The 24,431-nt window shown below is 42.4% G+C and overlaps 1 protein-coding gene across 1 annotated transcript; it reads left to right on the forward strand.

Annotated features, from left to right (window-relative positions):
* Nucleotides 1-1,683: 1,683 nt before the first annotated feature.
* On the forward strand, nucleotides 1,684-23,344 carry ikzf2 (IKAROS family zinc finger 2; the record flags this gene model as incomplete). Its single annotated transcript, XM_080535506.1, has 7 exons — nucleotides 1,684-1,717; nucleotides 6,428-6,532; nucleotides 14,305-14,496; nucleotides 16,346-16,531; nucleotides 20,947-21,084; nucleotides 21,233-21,364; nucleotides 22,566-23,344. 7 exons carry the CDS (start codon nucleotides 1,684-1,686, stop codon nucleotides 23,342-23,344), a joined length of 1,566 nt encoding a protein of 521 aa, XP_080391632.1.
* Between the last annotated feature and the right edge of the window lie 1,087 nt (nucleotides 23,345-24,431).

Consider the following 24,431-nt stretch of genomic DNA (forward strand, 5'->3'; position numbering starts at 1 on the left):
ATTGAAACATACAGTGATCAGTCAAAAAGACAATCTCTAAACGCTAATTGAAATGATTGCGTGTTTTTATACCATGCCATGTTGTCGTTTGTCCGCGTATAGCTACTACAGTAGACCATAGCATCCAGAAGTAAATGCAGCCAATAGAAACTATGTTTTTATTTAGTGTGGTTTTGAGTTAATTAATCAATTAATGACGAATAGTCAATGAATAATTAATTCATAGCAATAACACTGTCGTAGGCCGAGGCCTATAGGCCTATTTCAAATTCAAAATGAATATCCGGGAATGGAACGCATAATATGTTAAGATATCAAGTCCAAAGAGTACATGCAGGATACACACATTCATAGTTTACACGTTCCCTCTATAATAGATGAGTGAAATCATTGATTGTATGATTTAATAATTATATAATTAATAAGATAATAATGGTAATTGTATGTAACAGATTAGGCCTTCTACCATCATTCCTCCTATAGGATAATATATTCACATCCATTGCAATACATAGCTAGTTATTGAAGAACAGTTAATTTATCAATTAAGTTGCTACAGACTGTTGTAACTGTCAATTATGGGGCAAAGGTAGTTTCTAGAAGTCAAATATTCTTTGAAATGCTTTAAGTGAGTGTGCATTTGATGTATAAGGCTTGTGAATATAACCATTGGCATGTGATCATGGAGGAGGAAGTGGTAGGTAAGTATTGAACAATATTTTCCAAAATGTTGATATCTGTCAATCAAAGTAAAAGAATGTTTCTCCAAATCTGTATTCGGGTTGAATGGTAGAGTGGCACGAAAGGCGAAATGGGTCAGACTAGAACATGTAGTTGAAATGGGAATGGAGAATCATGAACAGGATCATGGTTACGATAAGTCTCTTGATGGTGGACACCAGGTTGGCCAGTGGTCATGCAGCTCACTTCTGTTCTCGCAGACACATTTAATTTTAGTCTTTGGCCTTTTTCAGAGGACCTGAAACTGCATGAACCGGGAACATGCCCGTTCTCACTCTATGTATATTTATAGCTAGTTCATTGTATATCTTCATTTGTTACTTCCCTAATAATGCAACCTTCAGTCATGAGTGAATGCATTTTTAATCATGTTACACAGAGCCATTCAAAGGCTATGGATACTTTACAAAACTCGACCAACAGCATTACAACATTTGTGAAGTTGAACCATATAGAGTAAACAAATAGTATAACGATCTGGTAATAACGCTCGGACTTGATTTTGATATATCCAGAAATGTAGATGTACCCAGATCACCCTAGTGTACCCAGTTCTCATTACGGTTTGGCCCTGGGTGCTTATAGTCTCTTCAGTTGTACACTTAAATGGTCTGGAAATAGATACTTAAACAGGCAATACATTTAATTAAAACTGTATAATAAAATGACGCAACTAACCCTAATACTAAGCCACAAAATGATCATTCATTACAAGATTGATTATTTGATTCATTTGCTCATCATGTTTGAGTGATTGATTTACCCATGTATTTATTTACACATTCATAATTTGTTCAACCATTGCCACCTTGTCATTTTGTTGTCACTTTGTCAGTTTTAATATTAAAGACGATAGGCCACTAGTATAGATACAGTGCTATTTTACAGATTGTTTTACAGAGATGTCTCTCTTTGATCCCCACAGTTCCCATAGCCCCGACTATGGAAACAGAGGGAACTGATGGCTACTGTGCTAGTAAGTTAACTCTTCAGTCAATTGTCATGACCTATTTCCGACACGAGATACAGTATGCATGAATAGATGAAATATCATTTTGGACTTGTGTCTAATGTCAGAACGTGGCCATGTGAGTGGATGAACTAAGCCGATGCATAGATATCCTTATATAAAGTCGATATTTAAATTCTATTTTAAATTTCTTCATGTATTGTGAATGTGAATATGTGAATTTGCACATAATACTACATTTTGATGGCACAATTTCATTTGGATGGATGGTGAAACAATGTTGCAGCCAGGTGTTTTACTCTAGAAGAGATGGTAACATTGATGATCATTTACATTTTACACTGACGACTAATAAGATTGTAAACAAAGCCTGGGATTTTCCCTCAGAGCATGCTTTTTCCTGTTCAGCTCTCAAAACTATTGAAAAGATGCTGTAGCAACATCCTGTTTCATGTAGCGGATGCTGGATACACGCGTTGTGTCTCTCCATCGCCCTTTTCTGTTTTCCTCTGGGCAGACTCTATCTAAGTGCCCTCTCTCCGCCCCGGCATCATGTCTGTCGGGTAACTGTATCCATAACAAGGTAGGTCACAAGATGTCAGAGAGGGTACTTTCTACTCCAGGACTAGGCCTCCAAGAACACTATAGGTGGAGAAATGGCAGAGCAGTACAGAGTCAGTGCAGATGGTTAGGAGAAGGAGGTGTCCCTTGTCCCTTCTCCTTTGTTTGCCGAGGGCCAATTCTGTTGAGTCGATTCAGCAGGGAATTTCTTCCCCCATCTGAAAATAATTCCTAAAACCTTGTGGCAACATTCTTGTCGTAATGTACCAGGCACTTACACTCTTGTGTAACTGCCTCTATCGTTTGTGGCAATTTGTGGGTCTATTGATTATTACACAATGTATGTATTGATTTAGTCATTTCCAAAGCAGTAAAAAATGTTTGAATGTGTGTTGCAACTATTAGCATAGCTATGTTGCGGTGAAAGGTATGAGGTGATGGATGCCTAAGCTGTGGATATACAACTGTACTCAGACATACTTTAGGTTTGAGAGAATGTACGCAAGGATAAGGGGACTTTTCTGCACAGCTGCTTTACGAATCCGATAACAGGAGACACAAGGGGTAGTCCAGTCCTGTAATAAGGCAAACTGCTCTTGGCTCCTCAACAGATTTGTTATCTGTAGGGTGGGACTGTACCAGGTGCACAGTGGTACTTCCCTCCGTCCCCCCCACAGATTCCCTCAGATAGAACATGCTGGTAATCATTATTTTGGCAACTCTTCCAGGTGTAGAACCTCATTTTGGGATAGGTTGAATATAGTAGTATGTATGATGATGATGATGTATGTAGATGATGGTTAGTGTCCTCTGCATTCTATTCACACCCCGAATAAATATACTGTATAGCCTATATTTGAAGTACATGACTCTTTGAATTTGAAAGGTAACCCCCCCCCCTCCTCCTCTCTCTCTCTCTCTCTCTCTCTCTCTCTCTCTCTCTCTCTCTCTCTCACTACTATACTAGGGTATCTATAGAGGTACAGGATCCAGCATCTGAGTGTTTCTCTTAAAGAGGCTCTGAGGGTTCAGCCTCTCCTCCAGTCTCTCTTCTCCATCTCTCTCTCTCTCTCCCCTTATCTCTCTCTGTCTCTGTCTCTGTCTCTGTCTCTCTCTCTCTCTCTCTCTCTCTCTCTCTCTCTCTCTCTCTCTCTCTCTGTATTTATCTGTCTCTGTCTCTGTCTCTCTCTCTTTCTCTCTCTCTCTCTCTCTGTCTCTGTCTCTCTCTCTTTCTCTCTCTCTCTCTCTCTCTCTCTGTGTCTCTCTCTCTCTCTCTCTCTCTCTGTGTCTCTACCTGTCTCTGTCTCTCTCTCTCTCTCTCTCTCTCTCTCTCTCTCTCTCTCTCTCTCTCTCTCTCTCTCTCTCTCTCTCTCTCTCTCTGTGGAGGGATGGTCTGGAGATGCAGGGCTTGACAGGAAAAACCAGATCCTACCTGTGTACATCCAACATGCCACAACTGAGTGCTCTGTGTTTTCAAGGGAAATAATCCTGTACAACTCCTGGACTCTTTTGTTCATTAGTACTGGCTTTTGGTACAATTCTTTTTTGATTTGTTTATCTTCTATTTTTTTTTCCTTTCCACTCGCCAACACATGGAATAATCTGTCTCTGATGTGTTACTCAGATTGTCTTCCCAGCCTGATGCTGATGATATGGTGCGGTATATACAGTATTGACTCAGTAAATGAGTAGTGAATCAAAGCTCTGATTCTGACTCAGCAGACTGACTGTGTGTGTGTGTGTGTGTGTGTGTGTGTGTGTGTGTGTGTGTGTGTGTGTGTGCGTGTGTGTGTGTGTGTGCGTGCATGCTTGCGTGTCTGATGTTGGCCCCAGGCACTGCTGAGGTCACTCTTGTGGCCACACACACGGTCTCTTCACCGGGCCCACAGGTTCCCAGCATACATCACTCTATGTGGGTAATGAGTGGCATATTTTCACTATGATCCATTCACATGGTTTAATCATGGTAAACAAGTGAGTGCGTAGGACTTACTGTATGACTGTATCTAAGCAAGCATCTAGAGTAGACTATATCTGAACAGTTAGGGTGTGTGACCCAAGTTACAGTGTGTGTTTTTGTAATACATTTATTTTGTATATATATATATATATATATATATATATGTAAGTGTAAGTACACAACATACAATGAGAATGAACACAACAGTTCATAACTCTGACATCATTGTGAGAATTTTGTTATTCAGCTTGAGCAACACATCACCTCATACTGTATCATGCCTGAGGTTGTTCAAGAGCCCTCCTGGAAAGTTATATGTGTGCAGTATACACTACTGTACCTGTTTAGGCTCTACTAGTACTACTGTACCTCTTCACCACAATACTGTTAGTTTACGTGATCTGAGTGCCTCCAAAGGCTGCTTGGCAGCCGTACGCACATAGTACGGTAATGGAAAACCCTTCAAATCTGGGCCAGTCCTGGCTGGCTGTCTCTACGACAGCATTGCCAAGGGATAGCCATCGGTCACCTGAGATTTCCTCCAACCCCGGCGTGTGCAACCAGAGACGAGGCCCAGGGATTGTGTCATGCATGGACTGCATCTCCCAGCATGCCTCATTCACCTGCCAACACAACAATGGAACACTACCAGATAAAAGACGAGCACTTCTTTTCTACGCACAGAAACCATAGACAGAAATCTTTTGCAGAGATGAAATGCAGTGAGGAGCCTCTTGAAAATGTCATAGGCGACATGGTGAAGTCTATTTGAAGAGTTATCAAGAAGACGGTGTGGGTTTTCTCAAGACATCTCAGGTGCTTTCCAGTGTTTCTTAATGATCAGCAGCTATGCTTGGAAGTCAATGGCAGCTGGTGAAGAGCGGGCTTCTCACTGGTTCCTGTGGGATTTGACACTTAGGTCAGTGCGGGTGCTCTGGTGTGGCTGAGGCATTGTTTGAGAGGCTCTGATGGGGCCGGAGTGTAACGGGATAAGGGATTGGGTAGCTCTCCCTCTGAGTGGACACAGAGCTATCCATGGCCTTGGCTATGCAGAGGGTGCTGAGAGGACGCAATCTGATCTGCATCAGGAGGACATCAGGCTCACACACATGCACACACGCACGCACGCACGCACGCACGCACGCACGCACGCACGCACGCACGCACGCACGCACGCACACACACACACACACACACACACACACACACACACACACACACACACACACACACACACACACACACACACAGTGGCCAGTAGCCATACCCCCTTATGCTGGCTACCTCCTGAAACTAAGCTGTGTTGGGCCTGGTTGGTTGGATGGGAGTCATCTGGGAAAATCTGTTGACTGCTGGAAGTTGTGTTTGAGGATTCATCCCCATAGCTCAGTGCAGTGATTGGAGACACTGTCCTGCAAAGAGTGCCATTGTTTAAAGGGGAAATGTGAGATTCAAACATTAGAAAGCATTCTCCCTACCACTTGTTGGGGGTAATCAGCTGAGGGATGGGTCTGGGCTAATGTAATCACTCTCAAATGCATAGACAGAGCTATGGATGCAAGGAATGACCATCCATGAGATCAAAATGATAGTTTTAACCAATATGCTATGAAATTCTGTGTGTCAAAAATTGCAGAATGTAAACATAACTGGAGTCATTTGTTAAGACATCTTATGATTAGCAAAAGTACATTTGAACAGTTGCTAACCAATTATAAATATGTTCTGATTTGGCCCAAGGTCTATTAAACTGGCAGGGTTAGGGTTAGGGTTAGGGTCATCACGATGTCTCCTGTCTCCAAAAATGAGGAATGGCTCCAGTTTTGTTAACATTCTGCAGTTTGTGTTGTAAACAACTTTCATAGCGTATTGCAAGTTTGCATTTCAACAAGCTTATATTTGGGATATTTTGGAGTTAGATAGTTGAACTAAGCTTGTAAACTAAGCTTGTTTTATTCCACTTGGCTATACATTATACATTTTAAAATAATGTTAGCCTTTAAAGGATTAATTGAATAATGGTGATATAAACCATGAAATGATGAGTGTTCATATTTGTCATGAACTTGACACTTGTTTGAGAGGGGATGTGTGTGTGTGTTAGAATCTTTGGAGAGATGTAGGTCTGACATGTATGCTGTGCCGAGCAGAGAAGAGCGATGTTCCCAGCTCTTGTGTTGCTGTCTGTCTCCCAGGTAACGGTGACTGCTCTCCCAGGAAGGAGAACTCGAGAATGTTGGAGGATCTGTCGTCAAACACGACCAACGGGCAGAGGCCTCAGGGTCCTAACTCCCCCGGTGGTGAGTATTGACTCAACGCATCCACACTAGCTTAGCTACAGTACTCTAACTACAAGCCTGAAAAACACTGTCTATGAACCACCTGTTGATAATGTATCAGTAATGCATTTATAGTGATCTGGTGACACAGTGGTGTTGTACACAACGGCTTATCACACTTTACTGTTCCAGGAAACAGGAATTTAGTCAGAATCACATTTAGTCAGAATCACATTTAGTCAGAATCAAAGGTAGATCTGGTTTACTTACTACGTCACTAAAGTTAGGATTTGAGTGATATTTTTCTTTTGGCGAAAAGGGTCACCTTGTAATGTATCTGAGGGAATAAGTCTTGTATAGTTCTCTTACCCTAAATGAACCAAAATCGGAAGAGCTGAGGCGCAGCTTTTTTTTCTGATTGGCTTAGGACATTGGGACATGGGTCATCATGAGGTTGCTGAATGAGAAAAGGGAAGCTGCTTTCCACATGCCCATGCCAGGTTAAAGACAGAGAGACTCAGGGTTCAGGCCCAGAGGGAGATGGTTCTCACAGATAATATTATGGCCTGACTCCCGGAGGTTGCCTAACACGACTTGGCTGAGACACTGTTGTAACGTAACACTGAAATGTGGTTTTATTGTAAATAACCACTGAAAAACATGTGTGACAGTGTGACACTGAGAAAAACCCCAAAAAAACCTACTCTTCCATACTAGCTTAGAATGATCATGAATACTTTTGATAAAATATACGACAATGTTTGATTGTCTTGGATTTTCATGCTGCCTTCAGTTTTATACATGTCATACTGCAGGCCCAGTGCCTTATGGTCGGCCCTCTCTGACCTGCTGGCCACGATTAGTCTGTACAAACTCTGACCCTGGTGTTATGTAAACTATGCTCTCCCCACCAAGTCTCTCTCACAAGTGTTCATACACATCCAGGTATGGGGCCACATTCCTCTCAACTATCCATGATCAGGTTTGCTTATCATACCACTCTGTTATCTTTGATGCATTGTCCCCCCTCGGTAACATGAACCAACATACTTTTGGAGGTTCATTGTCTTTATACAGTACTTTGTCTGGATGCAGGAACCTGTTGTCTCGGCAACCGTTTCAAGTTCAACCAGCTGTGACCACAGTGAACATTTCATGTGTACCTCACGCCTAGAAGAAAAAGATACAAATGAATAGAACATTTTTAGATCTGCATGATGTTGCCAGGATACAGCTTTGGATGGTAACTTCACATCATGCAGTTAAAGCTCCTTCAAATTACGCAGGTTCTGTGCTGGAAGGCACAATATTATGCTAAAGACGTAGCAGAAGTAGCTGTTGCTGTCAATAACCACTTGTTGTTAGACAACTGGACCTCAAACCTGTAGACCTCAAACATGTATGGTCAGATACACTAAGACGTCAGCAGTGTCATTCCACTTGTATACCAGTGTATTGCTTTGCGGAGGAATAATAATTAGTTTATAATAGAAATGTACATCTACTAATCATTTATTGGTCTTTAATTAAACAATTCTGATGTTACATTTGCCCCCTTGAGCAAGGTCATTTGTAACACCTTTAAAACAGAGCGCTATATAGATGATGTAAGAAATCAGTTAACATTATATCATGAATCATACACATACACATACATCAACACATTCTACTAGAAGCCCCGGGCCCTCATTACTAATGAAAGTACCCTGAGTACCCAGAGTCTGGAGACCTCCATGTATTGACGTTAGTGTAACGGCGAAAACACACCGCAAGCGTCAACCTCAGCTGTGCGTGTGCACGGCAGAACTGCTGCGGCTCTCACTGTTGAGGCTTCCACACTGGCCGTGTGTCTTCTGTGGCTCTAACTACGGAGCTGCTACTGCCAGCCCTGTCTTTATACATTGAGTTTGGTCTGGAACGTGCACGGCACGCGGAAACGGGGGAAAAATAGGCGAGAGTCCTAATCTCTAGATGGTGTGCCGCAGCAGCCAGTGTGAGACATACTTGAGACACGCACCTCACGTGCGCTTTATGGCTGCTCTAACCCGTTACACGGGCGCCAAAATGAAACGCACACGCACTGCTGAGTTTGACGCATGCGGTGTATTTTTGCCGTAACAGTGTAATCATTAGATCATCATGCAAAAAATGATTAACTGGTTGTGTTACAATATAACATTTTGGATTTTAAAGATGTTACATATTTAATATAACATATTGACGTACATAATTGGTGTAACTGTACATAGGGAAGCACCAATTTACGCTTATATATAAGTGAAACAGATCACAAATCTGAATCAGTAATCACACGTAATGACCTATAATTATATTTGCCAGATACAGTATACTTGCCTATACACCAGTCATTTGCAAAAGTTTTTAAAAAGTAAAAGAAGAATCGCTTCTTCTTTCAGTGGCTATGTGCACAGACAAGTCCATTAGCTCTTATGCTCCACTCCATGTAAATCACCTTAAAAGCTTTTTTTAATGTTGTATCATGGCTTATAACAAGAAATCCAGTTACTGACAGAAATGTTCCAAATGTCTGCAATCAGGGTGCCCTTATCAATCAGGCACAGGTACAATACCAGTTGGCTACTGTAGCCTACATACACATACAGGTGGTGAAAATGGTGGTTCTAATAGACAAAATTATGGCTTGAATAAAACAAATATTATAATCCTATATTTCTGGTGTGATGAAGGGTACATGTCTGTTCTTCGCAGTCTGGGTGCATGGTGTGCAGGCTTCTATTAACATGTCATCACTTTGATCATGCAAAAAAATATGCTGTTACGAAATTACACAAGTTGTTGAAAGTGTTGAAGCACCCACTCTAACAAACAACAGTTTTAGGATCACTAAATCCTTGTGATGTGCCTTTTGCGTATTTTGCGTAAGTTTTGATTCAGAGCGAGTTCCTCCCATTCTCCGTTTGAGGTGTACCAACATTCAAATAAGTATATTTTCACATCATTTGAAACCTACACAATCTGCACTTTCATAATCTGGAAAAAAAAAGAAAAATTACCTTGCCCTACTTGAGGACTTTTTCACTAGACCCTGTCACATTATATGTTATAATATATATATATATATATATATATATATATATATATATATATATATATATATATATATATATATATATACGGTACATGTGGGAAGACTAGGGTTAGAGTTAGGTGCTACGTCGATTTGGTACATGCTGGCATTTCTAACCCTAACCCTAACCTTAACCGTAGCACCCTCGCACCTAACCCTAACCCTAGTTTTCCCATGTACCGTGTTCCCACATGTACCGTAACCAGTGGCGGCTGGCCGATAGAGGGCGCTGGGGCGCCGCCCCCACCTTCACTTCCTAGTTGCGATTTGTAAAAGTTTTTTTTTTAAATAAACATGTTTATCCACAAAATGCGGCTGATATTCTGTCGGCGCCTATCAGCATTCATTAAAAATCCTCCAATACAATAAACATTTTATCTGTGTGTGTGTAAAATTCACTGTTAAAATACATAGGCGGAGGAGTCGGGGCGCCGGCCGAATGCAAGTCTATGGCAGGCCAAATACTTTTGGCTTACACGTGAGCTGTAGCAGCGCTCCAATTGGCTGTCTCCTATTTCTCGGCCGGGGCGCAAAAATTGCGCCCCTGAATATCCATTTGTTAAGTCTGACGTCAAACCAGTGGCGTAGCGGACGGGCCCGCAAGCGACGCACCGCGGGGGAGCCCCAGCCACTAGGGGGCCCCCTAACATTGGATCCAAACTTTTTTTTTTTTTTTTATATATATAATTTAAAAAAATATAAAACAAAGAAAATAAGTGGCCCTTCATTGTGTCAACCTTAATTTTAATATATAGGCCTATATTAAAAAATATATACATAGTTAGCCGTATCCAATAGCAACATGACTTTGACGTCACACGTAGGCAGCGAGACACAAGGAAAATGAGCAAGCGAAAATACAATACAAAGTACAATAAGCATTCTTTAGGTGGTGGTAGATTCTCTATTTGGACATTATAGCCGCTATATGTGGGACTGTCGGTCCGATATTGTAAAAAAATCAAATAAAAAATGTATGTTTACGGAAGTACATGTCTCAAGTATTATCTCGGCGGTTAGTCGAGTGAAAGACAAACAACATACAGATGATAATTCACACAATATAATACCACGAAAGCGTACAGCACTAAACAATAACATTTATTTGGGCAGCATCATACTCAAACTCAGGCAGAAGGGCAGGGTCCGGCCAGGTTCACAGTCACAGGCTGTCAGTGCATCATACAGGTACATAATTCAGCATGGTTAGGCTATATATAGCTGTTTCTTTTTCTATTCTACTTCTGCTGTCTGCGTCTCCCTGGGTATTCCTAGACCAGATGGCAAACAGTAAAGAAATGCCACAATATACCAGGACTTAAGAAACGAGATGTCCAACAAAGGATTTGACTAACCCTGGCCAATTGTACGCAATAAGTAGACTCTGATGCAGCGGAGACAGGGTTGCCAGATGGGCTGGTTTTTGGTGGATTTAGAAGTTTTTAGATTGGTTAGGTTGGAAATTCTCAATTCCATCTGGCAACCCTTAGAGTACTACAGTTTGTATGTTTACAGATATCGCGCTGCTGTGCACATCACACTTTGTTAAAAGAAATAAAGCTTGTACTTTTCTACTTATAATAAATTCTACTGATGTAGTCTACAATTTGGTTTTAGTTATTGCTCTCACTTGTTTGTACCTTTTGCTAAGTCAAGCATTTAGAATGTAGAGTGCATATTGCGAAATTTCGCAACGTCAATAACGCATCGGCCTCTAAAAAACGCACGTTTTTTTATTTTTATTTTTATACCTCCGTTGCGAAAGGGCCCCCGCCGCCACCTTGCGGGATTTTGCGGTACGCCACTGCGTCAAACATGACGTTTTGCAATTTCCGGCTCCAAACCAGAAATACAACATGTGCGCGACGCGAGAGAGTTTTTGCCCGGTGAGATGTCTTCAGATAGAAAGTAAGCAAGTTGAAACGTTAGCAAATATAATTGCTGAGTGTTCTGACAGAGAAAGTTGGTTAAAATTGGTCGTTATTATTGTGACTAGAAAGTGTCTGACTGACACTTGACAATGACTATAATTCCATTGTAAATAGTGTCAAAGAACTATCAAGCTAGCTAGCTCAGAGGTGATGAGATGAGCTAGTCTGCTGCACACATGCCAGCTAAAGAGCTAACTGGATGCACTTTATTATTTTACTTAAGTTAAATTAGATATACAATCTTTCTTATTCTGCTAGAATTGGGCTTCATTGGTAATACCATAATGGCATATTTACAGTACATGGACAGTGGATTGAAGCATTTGAAATGTCTGTTTTGTATAGTATAGTTGGACATGTTTTTTTTTCCAGGTGAGAGAGTAATGTCAAAATGACATTATCTGACTGCATTGCCCACAGCAATCCAAAATTCAATTATAATTATGTTATACATTGATATGGATCAATGTATACCTCTTATTAGATTATAAATACTCTGGTTGTTATGTTTGCCTTTTGGTTGACAGCAAAAGGGAGAGAGGAGGATAGAGAGGGAGAGAAGGAGAGAAGGAGAGAGAGCAGGATGGTGTCGGCACACCAGAGAGAGAGAGCAAGAACCAGGTGAGAAAGTGGACAGGTAGTCAAGACCACATAAGTAAGTACGGTAGCCTTGAGAACCGATGGTTCTCGAGCCTAATGGCCCATAGGGAAGGAGCCTATCTCCTGTTTCCGTAGCGTGAGGCGGCTTAATGTACAAGTACACCCCTGGACATGACGCTGGTATGTCGCAGGGTCTTACCCCCTGGGGGGGTGGTCCATGCCACGGTCCATGCCACCCCCCCAAGGCAGCAAACCTAGGGGAAACACTGTTATTCTCATGCTAAAATCGACTGTAAATCCAGATTTTAAAGTTGATATTCTTCCCCGTGGAGCATGCCCCCATAACCTGTGCCCCACCCAAAAAATTTAGCACCAGCCGCCACTGACCGTAACATATATATTACATATTATGTTCATGTTCCAATGTTCATACATATATCTATTATCCACATCATTACTTTCAGTTTCAACATCACTGGCCTTTACGCAGACACACACACTGTAGCCTACATACAGTGATCACACAGGAGGCGATATCATAGGACGCATGCAAACAAGGTCTAAATAAACAGAAAGAAAAACGGTGTTTCTACATACGGGAGTCTCTTCTTCAGAGGCTGGGTGCACGCTCTATTCACATGTGATCACGCATTGATCATGCAAATGCATTCTGTTTGTGTGACCCATTATAGGTAAAAGCCATTTATCACTGTAAAGTCACTTTCAGATTCACTATGCTGAGAATAAAAGTTACCGTGAGGGAGCGCCTTTTGGGAGCAGGTGTTCAAAATGCAGAAAATGCTTCCAGACTGTTTTCTATGATTTTTAAACTGTAACAACACTATTATGTTAAACACAGACATTTCAGAAAAGTTAGGGAAGCACATGGGTCTCACAGGGCCAGAGTTATTTTATTATAATGTCACATCATGTCTGTGGCTGTCTGTTTGGGAAGACTAGTGTTAGAGCAGAATACATGTGTATATATTTCTCATCAGCCCATTATTATTAATATTACTATTAATATGACTATTATATGGTCTCAAAATAGCATTACTTTGTGCATACATCTCATAGATATCCTAGCTCAGATTTGCTCTGCTGCACTCTCACATGGTGGCAGTCCCCTGTCTGTTTTCCTGGGTCTGAATCTAGGACAGCAGAAGAAAAATACTGTAGATCAAAAAAGTGACTTTCATACCTCTAAAACTATGTTTGTGGATAAATCCGGCAGGGGGTGAGAGATTTGCTTGATTTTTGTTAGAGAGGTAGGGAACCCAGCAAACCCTTGCGCAGAAACCCAGTTAAAGTATATCACTGTACTTATATAACCAGAGTGACAAATACAAATCTGGTATCTTGAATCAGTGTCATCACTCTAGCTTGTTTCTGATTGAAAAAAGCAGAGTGTTACAATTGGCCCCTGTTACATTTGTCCCTGGTCTCCCTGATATTATGTACTGTATGTGTATCTGGTGGCTCTCAAAATAGTTATCAAAGCCAGACTGGAGGAGTATCTGGGCCATGTCTATATGACTGTATATGATGTGTGTGTGTGTGTGTGTGTGTGTGTGTGTGTGTGTGTGTGTGTGTGTGTGTGTGTGTGTGTAATGTGTGTCTGTGTGTGTGCACATATCTGTCTTCACGGCGTATTGTCAGCCTCCCTACTGTCTGGTGATAGATATTGAGAGTGTTGTGGCAAACACAGGAGAGACATTCCCGCCTTTAGTCAGAGCCCCCGCCCACCATCCACTCAGTCTCCCACCGCCAGTCAACTGGAAACCCACAGGGGCTGAACACCTGGCCAGGACACTCCCCTACTCCCCAGGGACTGGAACTAGACCAGCCTGTTTTTAATTTCTCCATGAATCTCAAATGTTGGCAGCATGTCACACAGTCCATTTATACTGGGAGTAGAGCTGTGTTTCTGTACGTAACTTCTTTTGTACATAACATACATAACGTGTGCTGTGTCCCCACTGGGTGTGATGGCCATGTTTGGAGAAACTATGCTTTGAGAAAGTTAGAACTTGAGAGATGCCGTTTAACTATTTAACCTGTTTCTCCAATCAAGTTAGATACTCAAAGGGAAACAGTACAATCCTATTCCACAGTCCACTGTAACCCTTACTTGCTTTAAATGTCTCCTACAGAACATACAATCAAACAGGAAGGAGGAATCGAAGACGAAGGGGACAAGATGAGCACAGTACCAGAGGAGATGGGCCAAAGCGGGGAAGATGGATCTGGATTGGAGGAGCCCATGATTGACAGCCCAAACAACCTACAAGATGGGGTAGCTGGTACAGATGAGACAGCTGATTCAGGAAGTCAACTGCCCAATGGTAAACAATGCTCAATAATCCTTTCCTCACATAATCCTCTCTACCTGACTCAAACCTCTTGCTCTTGGTGTTAAGATTGTTGTAGAACATGGGCTACATCAAGCATAACCTTTAGAATACTGGAACAAAACAATAACCGCTTTTATTATATTTATACTTTCATGGATATTACTGTTCGTGTATGTTCCCTACCAGTATTCATTCATTCAAGTCATTTGAATTCAACCTTACACACTTACATATACTTGGTTTTCATGTGTGAGTTGTTCCTCTCTTTTGTGGGTGTGGAGAGCCCTGTTGTTTTGTAAAAGACTATAGTTCAGCCTTGGAATCATTATCAGAGAAAATATCCTAGGAATCCCCCTCAACCTGTTTCCTGATGCTATTACTCTTTCTTGGTCGTCAGAGCATCAGGATCACATTTCCAAACGGCAGCAGATCAAAATGTGCCTTCAAGACTACATTACTGTGCTACATGGGAACCAGGCAAACAAGATACAGAATACAATCATCTGTGGTAAAACTGGAAAGAAATGTGCACTGTGCAGTACCTCTAGTGTACTCAATTGGAAACTGGGGTAGTGCTATTTTTGTGTAGTGTTATCTCTCATGTATGTTTTAGATTTGTTTCAATATCAATTATAGACCCCTGAAGTGAGGTGTTCTTCATGTGTACTACAGTAATTGCAACTACTATTTAGGCCGTTGTGACAATGAAACATACCATATCACAGCCCCTCCCTATTTGCAAGCAATGGTCATCCCTTAAACCTCCGCCCGATCACTCAGTTTTTCCACTTCGGCTGGCCATCTACGGCTGGTCTCTACGAGGACGCAGCGGTCACGCTGTTCAGTCATGGCTTTCCAGACAAGGCATGTCACTGTCGCCCCGGTGGTGGAACGAGCTTCCCACTGCTGTCAGGACAACAGAGTCACTACCTATCTTCTGCTGTAGACTAAAGGCTCATCTTAACTGTCCTTCCTAAAGACCTCTTCACCACCACTACTCCTGTGTACAGTTCCTCTACTGTTAATAATAATAATAATAATAATAATAATAATAATAATAATAATAATAATAATAATAATGATAAGAAGAAGAAGGAGAAGAAGAATAACAACAACAACAATAATAATAACAATAATAATAAGAATCATCATCATCTTAATAATAATAATAATATTAATATTAATATTAATATTAATAATTAGTTAATAATAATCCTTCTTTCTTTTAGCATTGTCACTGCCAATGGTCCTACCATAGATTTTAGGCTTACGATGACTGATGTATAGATGATTCATTTACTTTAGACAAATGTACTTGTAAGTTGCTTTGGATAATTTAAATGTAAAATATCCTGAAATGTATTTCTCTGGAAACCACCTGACTAGCTACCACCTGGCTACGACAGCTAGTGATGCTAAACTTAGCTATCCTTCTTGATGGTGTGTGTAGAAGCATGTGACCTATGGCCTTACCTCAGGGCCTGGTTAGGGATGGAAACACACTGCATGAGGGCCTGTCTGCCTGCAGTGTGGTGAGAGAGCCTGTGATGCGGCACAGAGAGTAGTGTGCTATTACTAGGGTGGAGATCTGACGCCTCGTCATCACCACATTCCGACACCAGCAGATATAAATGGCACAGGGACAACAGTAGGGGTTCAGTTCAAAATGTGTTAGTATGAATGTACTACATATAACCACACGCTGCATTTTGTCTCCCCACTGAAAATGCACCTTTTATTTTTGTCTGGTTACTTTAACGGCCCAGCCAGTTTCTTGCTCTCGGGTACAGAAGCTGCAGGTCTGTGGCGATTGTGTAATGTTGAATGTTGTCATTTACAGATAGAATTGTCCCCGTAGGTGAAAGACCGTTCCACTGTAACCAGTGTGGCATCTCCTTCACCCAGAAGGGAAACCTTCTGAGACACATCAAACTGCACACAGGCGAGAAGCCCTTCAAGTGCCCCTTCTGCAACTACGCCTGCCGCCGACGTGACGCACTCACCGGCCACCTGCGTACACACTCAGGTCAGACACTCCTCCTCCTCCTCCTCCTCCTCATCCCCTACGACGGCACTCTCTCGCATCTAAGCTCCTTTTACTCTCCTATTTCCATGGTTCTACGCCTGCGTTATTATCTGCAGAACTTTCTTTTGGTCAGCCCTAAGCTGCGATAATGTTTAGCTATGTAGATAAAGTATCACTCTTTGTGTCACTCTATGTCCATAATATGTGTTGCTATAGGGCTGTCTTCTGTGTGACTGAAAGCATGCCGTGGTTTGACTCTGTGTCTATCTATATTTATGTCAAGACTGAGTAGCAGTCCCTTCACGTGCCTAACCCTGCCTTTCATTGTTGGATGGATGCAGCTATGGGGCTTTTTTTCGTTGCAGGCAGCCCTGTGAGTGCTGTGGTTAGTCACACCAAGGGCATGCTGTTCCTAACCCGCTCAGCTAGCTAGCGCTCCTCAGGAGGAAACTCTCTCTGTAGAGATAGAGAGAGCATCACCCAGAGAGGCACTGCTATCTAACTGTAACCCACTTTCCTATCTGAGCATCACACGCTGTGTTCTCCCCCTCCTTTGAGATCAGGGTCAGACAATATACTCGTCTCTCATCCCCTGCCCTCTTAGATGCTACTCACATGCTAATCTTTCAGGGTCCAACTCTCTCTCTCTCTCTCTCTCTCTCTCTCTCTCTCTCTCTCTCTCTCTCTCTCTCTCTCTCTCTCTCACACACACACACACACACACACTCTCTGGACCTTTTTGTCTTTCTCACTTCCTGTTTTGCAAGGCTAAATTAATTCTCCAGTCTCCCCAGTCGCTACATAGGGTGAAATGAGGTTTAGTTCCCTCTGCAGTGTAAGCTGTAGCTGTGCTGCTCCTCTGCCCATCAACCTGACTTCCAGTGGAATGTCAGGAACTCTGCTTTGGCATAGGGAGTTGGTTAGCATGACGCCGTCTGACGTAAAGGGCACCACTTGAAAGGCGTCTTCCCCTCTCCTCCTGCCCCTGGCACCTGGGAGACACACGGTATGCATGCAGCCCAGGAAACAGGTGTAGTACAGACAGAGGGAAGTTAGACTAAGAGATAAAGAGGAAAAAGAGAGAGAGAGAGAGACATTTAGAGGAGTGAGACTGAAGTGATCACTCATTTGATATTAGCCTACTGTACATGAGATACAGATCAGAAGTTCCTGTTTATCACCCGAATGGATGCAACCAAGTGAGTCTGAATGCAGCGCTTAAGGCATTTGCATTATCAAGAATAGCTGCTGAAAGTGGGATTTTAGTGATGCATCCAACATCTGCAAAAGGCCGTGTGGGGGTGGGTTTACAAATGAGTAGCGCTATGTGTGTGTATGTGTGTGTGCGTGTGCGAGTGTGAGTGTGTGTGTGTGTGTGTGTGTGTGTGTGTGAGTGTGTGTGTGTGTGTGTGTGTGTGAGTGTGTAGGTGTGTGTGTGCGTGTGTGCATGTGCGAGTGTGTGTGTGTTAGGGCTGCACGATTAATCGATTTTAAATCGAAATCGCGATTTGAAATGATGCGATTAGCTAATCGCAAAGCCTGCGATTTGCCTGCGATTTTTTTTTTTTTTTTTAAATTTTTTTTTTTAATTTTTTTTTTTTTGCTATTTAGCAGACGCTTTTAATCCAAAGCGATTTACAATTACGAATTACAGGGACATTCCCCCTGGAGTAACTGAGGGCTAAGTGCCTTACTCAAGGGCACACTAGTAGTGGTGTGGTTTCAGGCGGGATTTGAACTCACAACCTTCTGATCACAAGTCCAACTCACTAGACCACCACTACCCGTATGGGATACATCATACAGCGCGTCGGATTCAACGTCAATGAACGTCAACAATGAACGTCAACAATGAACATGAACGTCAATGAACGTCAACGTCAATGAACGCACACCAACAACATCGCACGTGAAACGCCCACGTTTCGGTAGCTAGCAATAGCAACATTCATGGTGGATAATGGCTTCAGCAGAACCAGAAGCAACGTTGGACGATTTAGTCCCGAAGAAAAGCAGCACTTCTGTTGTGTGGAAGTATTTCGGATTTAGGACGACTGATGTGCAACAAAAACAGGTGTTGTGCACGACCTGTCGTGGAACAGTCGCTACATCCAGAGGCAACACCACAAACCTATATCAGCACTTGAAAAAGTACCACAGGCAGCTAATAGTTTGATGGTATCATGTGGTAATGCTCTCTGAAAATAGGTGATAGATAGATTCATCCAATCACCTGCCAAGTATTTTTTGAAAGTACCTGCCCTTTTCCAAACAGCTTCCAATTAAGCTTTCCTAGATGGTTGTGTGAAACAAACCACCTGAGTCAGGTTAGTAATGCTCCATCACATGTTTTAATCTGAAGCTTGATTTTAAAGCAACCCAACTTTAAAGCAACCCAATGTAAGTTTAGTTCTTTCACTCGTAGCTCGGGCTGTGGGGGTGCTAGAGGAGGGAGCCTCTAAGTCCCCTGAAGACGTACAAACAAACTGCACGTTGATACGACCTTCCTAGCCGGAGATATGGCCACACTTTACAAAAACTTCATTTTTTTTTTTTTTTTTTTTTTTGCTATTTAAAAACAAATTAATCGCAAATTAATCGCAATCGCGATATCTGTCCAAATAATCGCAATTCGATTTTTTCCCCAAATCGTGCAGCCCTAGTGTGTGTGTGTGTGTGTGTGTGTGTGTGTGTGTGTGTGAGTGTGTGTGTGTGTGTGTGTGTGTGTGTAAATAACTAGTTCTCTCTGTCTTTGTGTGTGTTGCCTATTCCAAAATGAAAGTGTGACTGCCCAATGCCACAGTCGACAGTTTGCAGGTGCTGTGGCTGTGATCATTGGAGCAGACATTTCCATTGTGATGTCTCCTAGATGAAGTACTGTATGTATGGAGACACATACATGAGAAACACCTACTACCTCTAGTACTATTCTACTGCATTCTCCGTTCTGCTGCTAATACTCCATACACCCACGTATCAGAAATATTGAAACCATCACCGTTTTGTCACCTTTTCTTACTCCGTTCTTACCCTGTTTCAATTGACATTCACAGACCACAAGATTACAGACAGATAACCTATAATAATCGTTCCACATTAATCATTCAAAAAGTGGTTCATGACAATGAGGTTATATTTTACCAACACTTTTCAGATGTAGTTAAGCAAAGCAAAGGTTATCTTTATTCAAAAGCCATAGGCAGGACAATTTGACTTAATTTGATGAAAAGTAATCATAATTGGTTAGTTGTTGTAGTTTCTTTTATATAAGATTCCTATTGTAAATATCTGCCAATATTCTTAGATATAAAGTCAACTAAATTACTTTGGATGACAAGTGGTCTATTTTTTCAAACCGATTGAGTGAATATAAACCAACTCTTGTCATTGCTCTCTTCCCTCTCTCTCACACCCTCAATCATGTGAAATGTTACTTACATGCATGTGTCTCACTTTCATAGACCTTCATACCGCCGACATTTTTTGGGGGATCATCAAAAAGATCAACTAGTGCACTTTCTCATGTGAATCACACATGTTTTAGTACAGTAGTGTAGTTTAGTGTCTGGGTCACAGTGTGGATGTTGTCTGGCCTGTGCACTGTGTATCTGTTTATGTCCCTTTATGATTCATACTAAGGGGTTTCAGAACACTACAGAAGACTGTTATGTGTCTTGCTGTTCAGTAGTAACCTCCTTGCATCCCACATGGCATCATGGTTAATGAATGAATCAACAAATTAAGGTGTTAATGAATGGGGAGATGGATGGATGGATGGATGGACAATCAAATACATGACATAAGGGAGGTGGGTCAGGATAGGATTTCCACTTAGATGTGTTTGCTGTTTACTGTACACTCCCTCCCTCCTCCCCCTCCCTCTGGGCTCAGTCGCCCCAGTGTGTACCCAGTCTGAATGGAACCTGCACCGTGAATCACTTCCCACCTCCAGCTGCAACACACACAATGTTTTGGTCCAACGTTGGAGTTTCTTTCCTACCACTGCGGGATGCAGATTATTTTTGGTATATTTATGTCTATGAAGCAGGCCGGTTGGGTTGTGTACCATAGAAGTGGGTGTGCTCCTGGAAGAGTTGTACATATGTTCCAGGGCGTATGAATAGCAGACATGTGCAAGTCTCTGTGTGTATCTCGCCCCCACATTGTCTCTGTCTGGTTGGCAGTGGATGTGTGGGATCGTACTAGTAGTGGAACTATGACTCCATGCGCTCAGTGGCCTGTTCTAGTTTGTATGGCTTCCCTGCTCTATGTACTACAGGCCTCTACAGAGCTCACATATAACGTTTTTTGATTGCGTCATTTCAAAAGTGTTTGGACTATACCCACTCTCTCTGTCTGCGAGTTGGTGAATGATATTAATATTTTTTCCCCCTTTGATGTCGTCTCACTTTTAGTGGGTAAACCACACAAGTGCAACTATTGTGGGCGGAGCTACAAACAGCGCACATCATTGGAGGAGCATAAAGAGCGCTGCCACAACTACCTACGGAGTGTTGGCATGGATCCCACCTCCAACACCGGACCTTATCCAGGTAAGTGGCTTTGACCTACTCTCGCAGAACCGACTCTCTTGCCATGACCGTCAAAACAGAAATAGGAATTGTTCGCTACGAGAGTGTTTTCTCCCTGCCCTGTGGCGTACCACCCACACACACACACCCACTCTGCCTGACCTTCCAGGTGAGGTCCCCAAAGAGCAGAGGCCTCAGGCAGGGGCCGCCGCCATGGCAACCTTTGATCGACCGCCCGTCATTGAGAGACTGCAGAGTAACATGGGCAAGAGAAAGAGCACAACCCCTCAGAAGTTTGTGGGTAAGCATCACGACCTCGGGAGCACCATGATTGTGTTTACTGTATGAAACAACATGCGTCAACAACAAGCCTCAATTATAATGGACAATGGATCATGTTCTTGTTTGTTTGTTTGCTTGTTTATTTTATATAACTGGGGTATTTACCCTATGATATAACCCTAATAATACTGTAGGATATAACCCTAACCGTAAAAAAATGTATACCATTTTGGAAAAAACCTTACCTGTTTTGCAGGAATAGATTAACGTTACAGTTGTGATTGTCTGCATGCAACAAAAAGCATTGAATTGCATGCCCGGGCACAAGTATATTGAAACACGATACTGTTGTTTCGCAACTTACAGATTATCTTTGACAGTAATGGGTGGTTTTAGATATGTCAGCAATAAGACATTTTTCGGAGGCTACAGTTTACTAATAGAAATTGCATATCCACAGTGCTCCTTCTTTTCTTAAAACCTGTAATTAATTAAAGATCATTGTCAGAAATAAAGGATGATGTGAGTTCAATATGTGTATAATCTTATTAGTAAATATTAGAAGTATGGTAAAACGATTATTGCCTTCCGTATTTCTGACTAGAAATTTATTAATTAAGAAATTATTAGTATTGAAAATGGATTGTTTATTAAGTGTTATTTACCACACTATTAGATTGAGAGGAATAGATTGAGTAAGACACAGAGAGCGGATGAGAGAGACAAGGAAATGTTTTTGACTTTGTGGTTTGGTACACCTGTAGCTTTGCCATTGCTCTTATCGAGCTAGAGGGGAGCAAAACATCTCACCGCATCCATGTTTTGTAGGGGTTAAACAGTGCACTCAGACGGGGGTTTCCACCATTAGATGCTTGCAGCCATCAGAGAGAATATACATGCAAAAAATACATTATTTGTACTACTGAGATTGCTGGCTCGCTAAAAAGTAGGAAAAGTTAAAGTGCTGATGTTCGTATTCATACAATTTACCTGTGCTATTGATACTAATTCTTGATACACATTCATCTAATTAGCGCATTTTACAGTATCTTAAATAACTGATACACATCATAAACGGTACACTTATCTATTCTATACTCTGTGGTAGATATGGGAATGTTGTCCGACATGGTTTCAAGTTGTATGATTCAAGCGTACACTTTCACTTACTGAGAGTTTGTCGTATGTGAGTCTTAAAGTGGTGTGCATTCTCTTTGCAGGTGAGAAGATGGCACGCTACAGTTACCCTGAGCTGAGCTATGAGATGAATCTGAAGTATGAGAAGGAGGCTGAGATGATGCAGGCTCACATGATGGACCAGGCCATCAACAACGCCATCTCCTACCTGGGCTCCGACTCCCTGAGGCCCATAGTCCACCAGGGGCACCACCCAGCCCTCTCCATGGCTGAGGTGGTGCCCATGGTCAACCCCCTCTTCCACCATGTCTACCCCCTTGGCCACCACTTGGAACGACCAGGCAGCCGCGAGGCCCCACCGCTGCCTCCACCTCCCCCTGACTTCCCCACAGCCTCCAATGGCCCTATCACCCTCCCTAGGCACAAGCACCCCCAAGCAGGCCGGGCGGAGTCTCCTTGCAACAGCGGCCTGGACTCTGACTCCGCTCGCAGCAGCCCGCAGGAGAGGATGGGTTACCACACCAACAACCCCCACCCCAGATCTCGGCCCGGCTCAGCCTACAGCAGGGATGAAGGGCGGGGAGCTGAGGCAGTAGGGGTGACAGCGGAGGTGACTCGAGGGGGGGCAGAGCGGCCCATGAGCAGGGATGGGGTGCGTGTGTTTGGGCGAGAGGGGCAGGAGGTCAGAGTGTTCCAGTGTGAGCACTGCCGTGTTCTCTTCCTGGACCATGTCATGTACACCATTCACATGGGTTGCCACGGCTACAGAGACCCACTGGAGTGCAACATCTGTGGCCACCGCAGCAAGGACCGCTATGAGTTCTCCTCTCACATAGTCCGTGGAGAACACACCTTTAAGTAAGGGATGAAAAAAACAAAAAACAGAAATAACCACAATAAAAACAACATTTGTAGCATACTAGCTACTTGTTATCATTCAGAACAAAAATATGAAGGTCTGGGCCAAATACACATTTTCATTTTTAAAAAAGCCATTTATTTTTTCAAGATTCTGTGGTTGGGCTGTATGTATCTGGAGTTAGGTGATTACTTGTCGGGAACAAAAAATGAAAAAGTACAGCCAGACATTTTGTCTCTGAGGTTGTAACAGAGCAGCTATTACTGTGAGTAGTTATAATGTAGATGTTATCGCCCCTTTCTTGCTGTCCTATTTCCCTAAAGGCTATTGTACTTTTCTGTTGCTTTTCTATCACACAGACAAACTATATAAGGGCTCTACTCTTTGAGGCGTCCCCTATCACAAAACCAAACAAAAACATTACGTAAAGACCAAAATAAATGCTGAACACTTCCCAGAGGCTAATTGTAAATGATGTGTTGTTTAGCACCATATTGACCACTTTTGCATTTAATTTCCCTTTCAGCAATGCTGCTATTGTTTTCCAGTTCTTCAAAGCAGTTTTGATATGCCATATTCAACTAATTTCCAGTTGTTTACCCCCATCGTGTTATAGTTATGAGCATACAGTATACCCAACTGTGCTGAACCAGGATATTGAAGGAACGTGGCATGACTGGTAGCATGCTGTGTAGTTTCCATATAGCCAAACATGCATAGTAGGATATTGGACAGTCCTACTGTGTACCGCTGGTGTTTGATATGTATCAGTTTCCTGTTGTAGTGTTAGACTGGGTTCCTCTGGATCAGACCGTCCTCTCTGCATCTTATTGTATGTTGTATTCATGTGATCTGCACAGGCGTAATGTTGCCACATTAAAGAGTGACCTTTTCTGCAACATTTACAGAGAGCGAGAGATAATGTATAGAGAGAGAGAGAGAGAGAGAGAGAGAGAGAGAGAGAGAGAGAGAGAGAGAGAGAGAGAGAGAGAGAGAGAGATGTAATAGCTATGTTATGCGTTCTTCCGTCATAGCTATCTGCCCCTCTGTAGAACAGTGAAACTACAGTATAACCCTATCAGTTTCATGG

This window comes from Nansenia antarctica, assembly GCF_963989245.1.
Source record: "Nansenia antarctica genome assembly, chromosome: 7".
NCBI lineage: Eukaryota > Metazoa > Chordata > Actinopteri > Argentiniformes > Microstomatidae > Nansenia > Nansenia antarctica.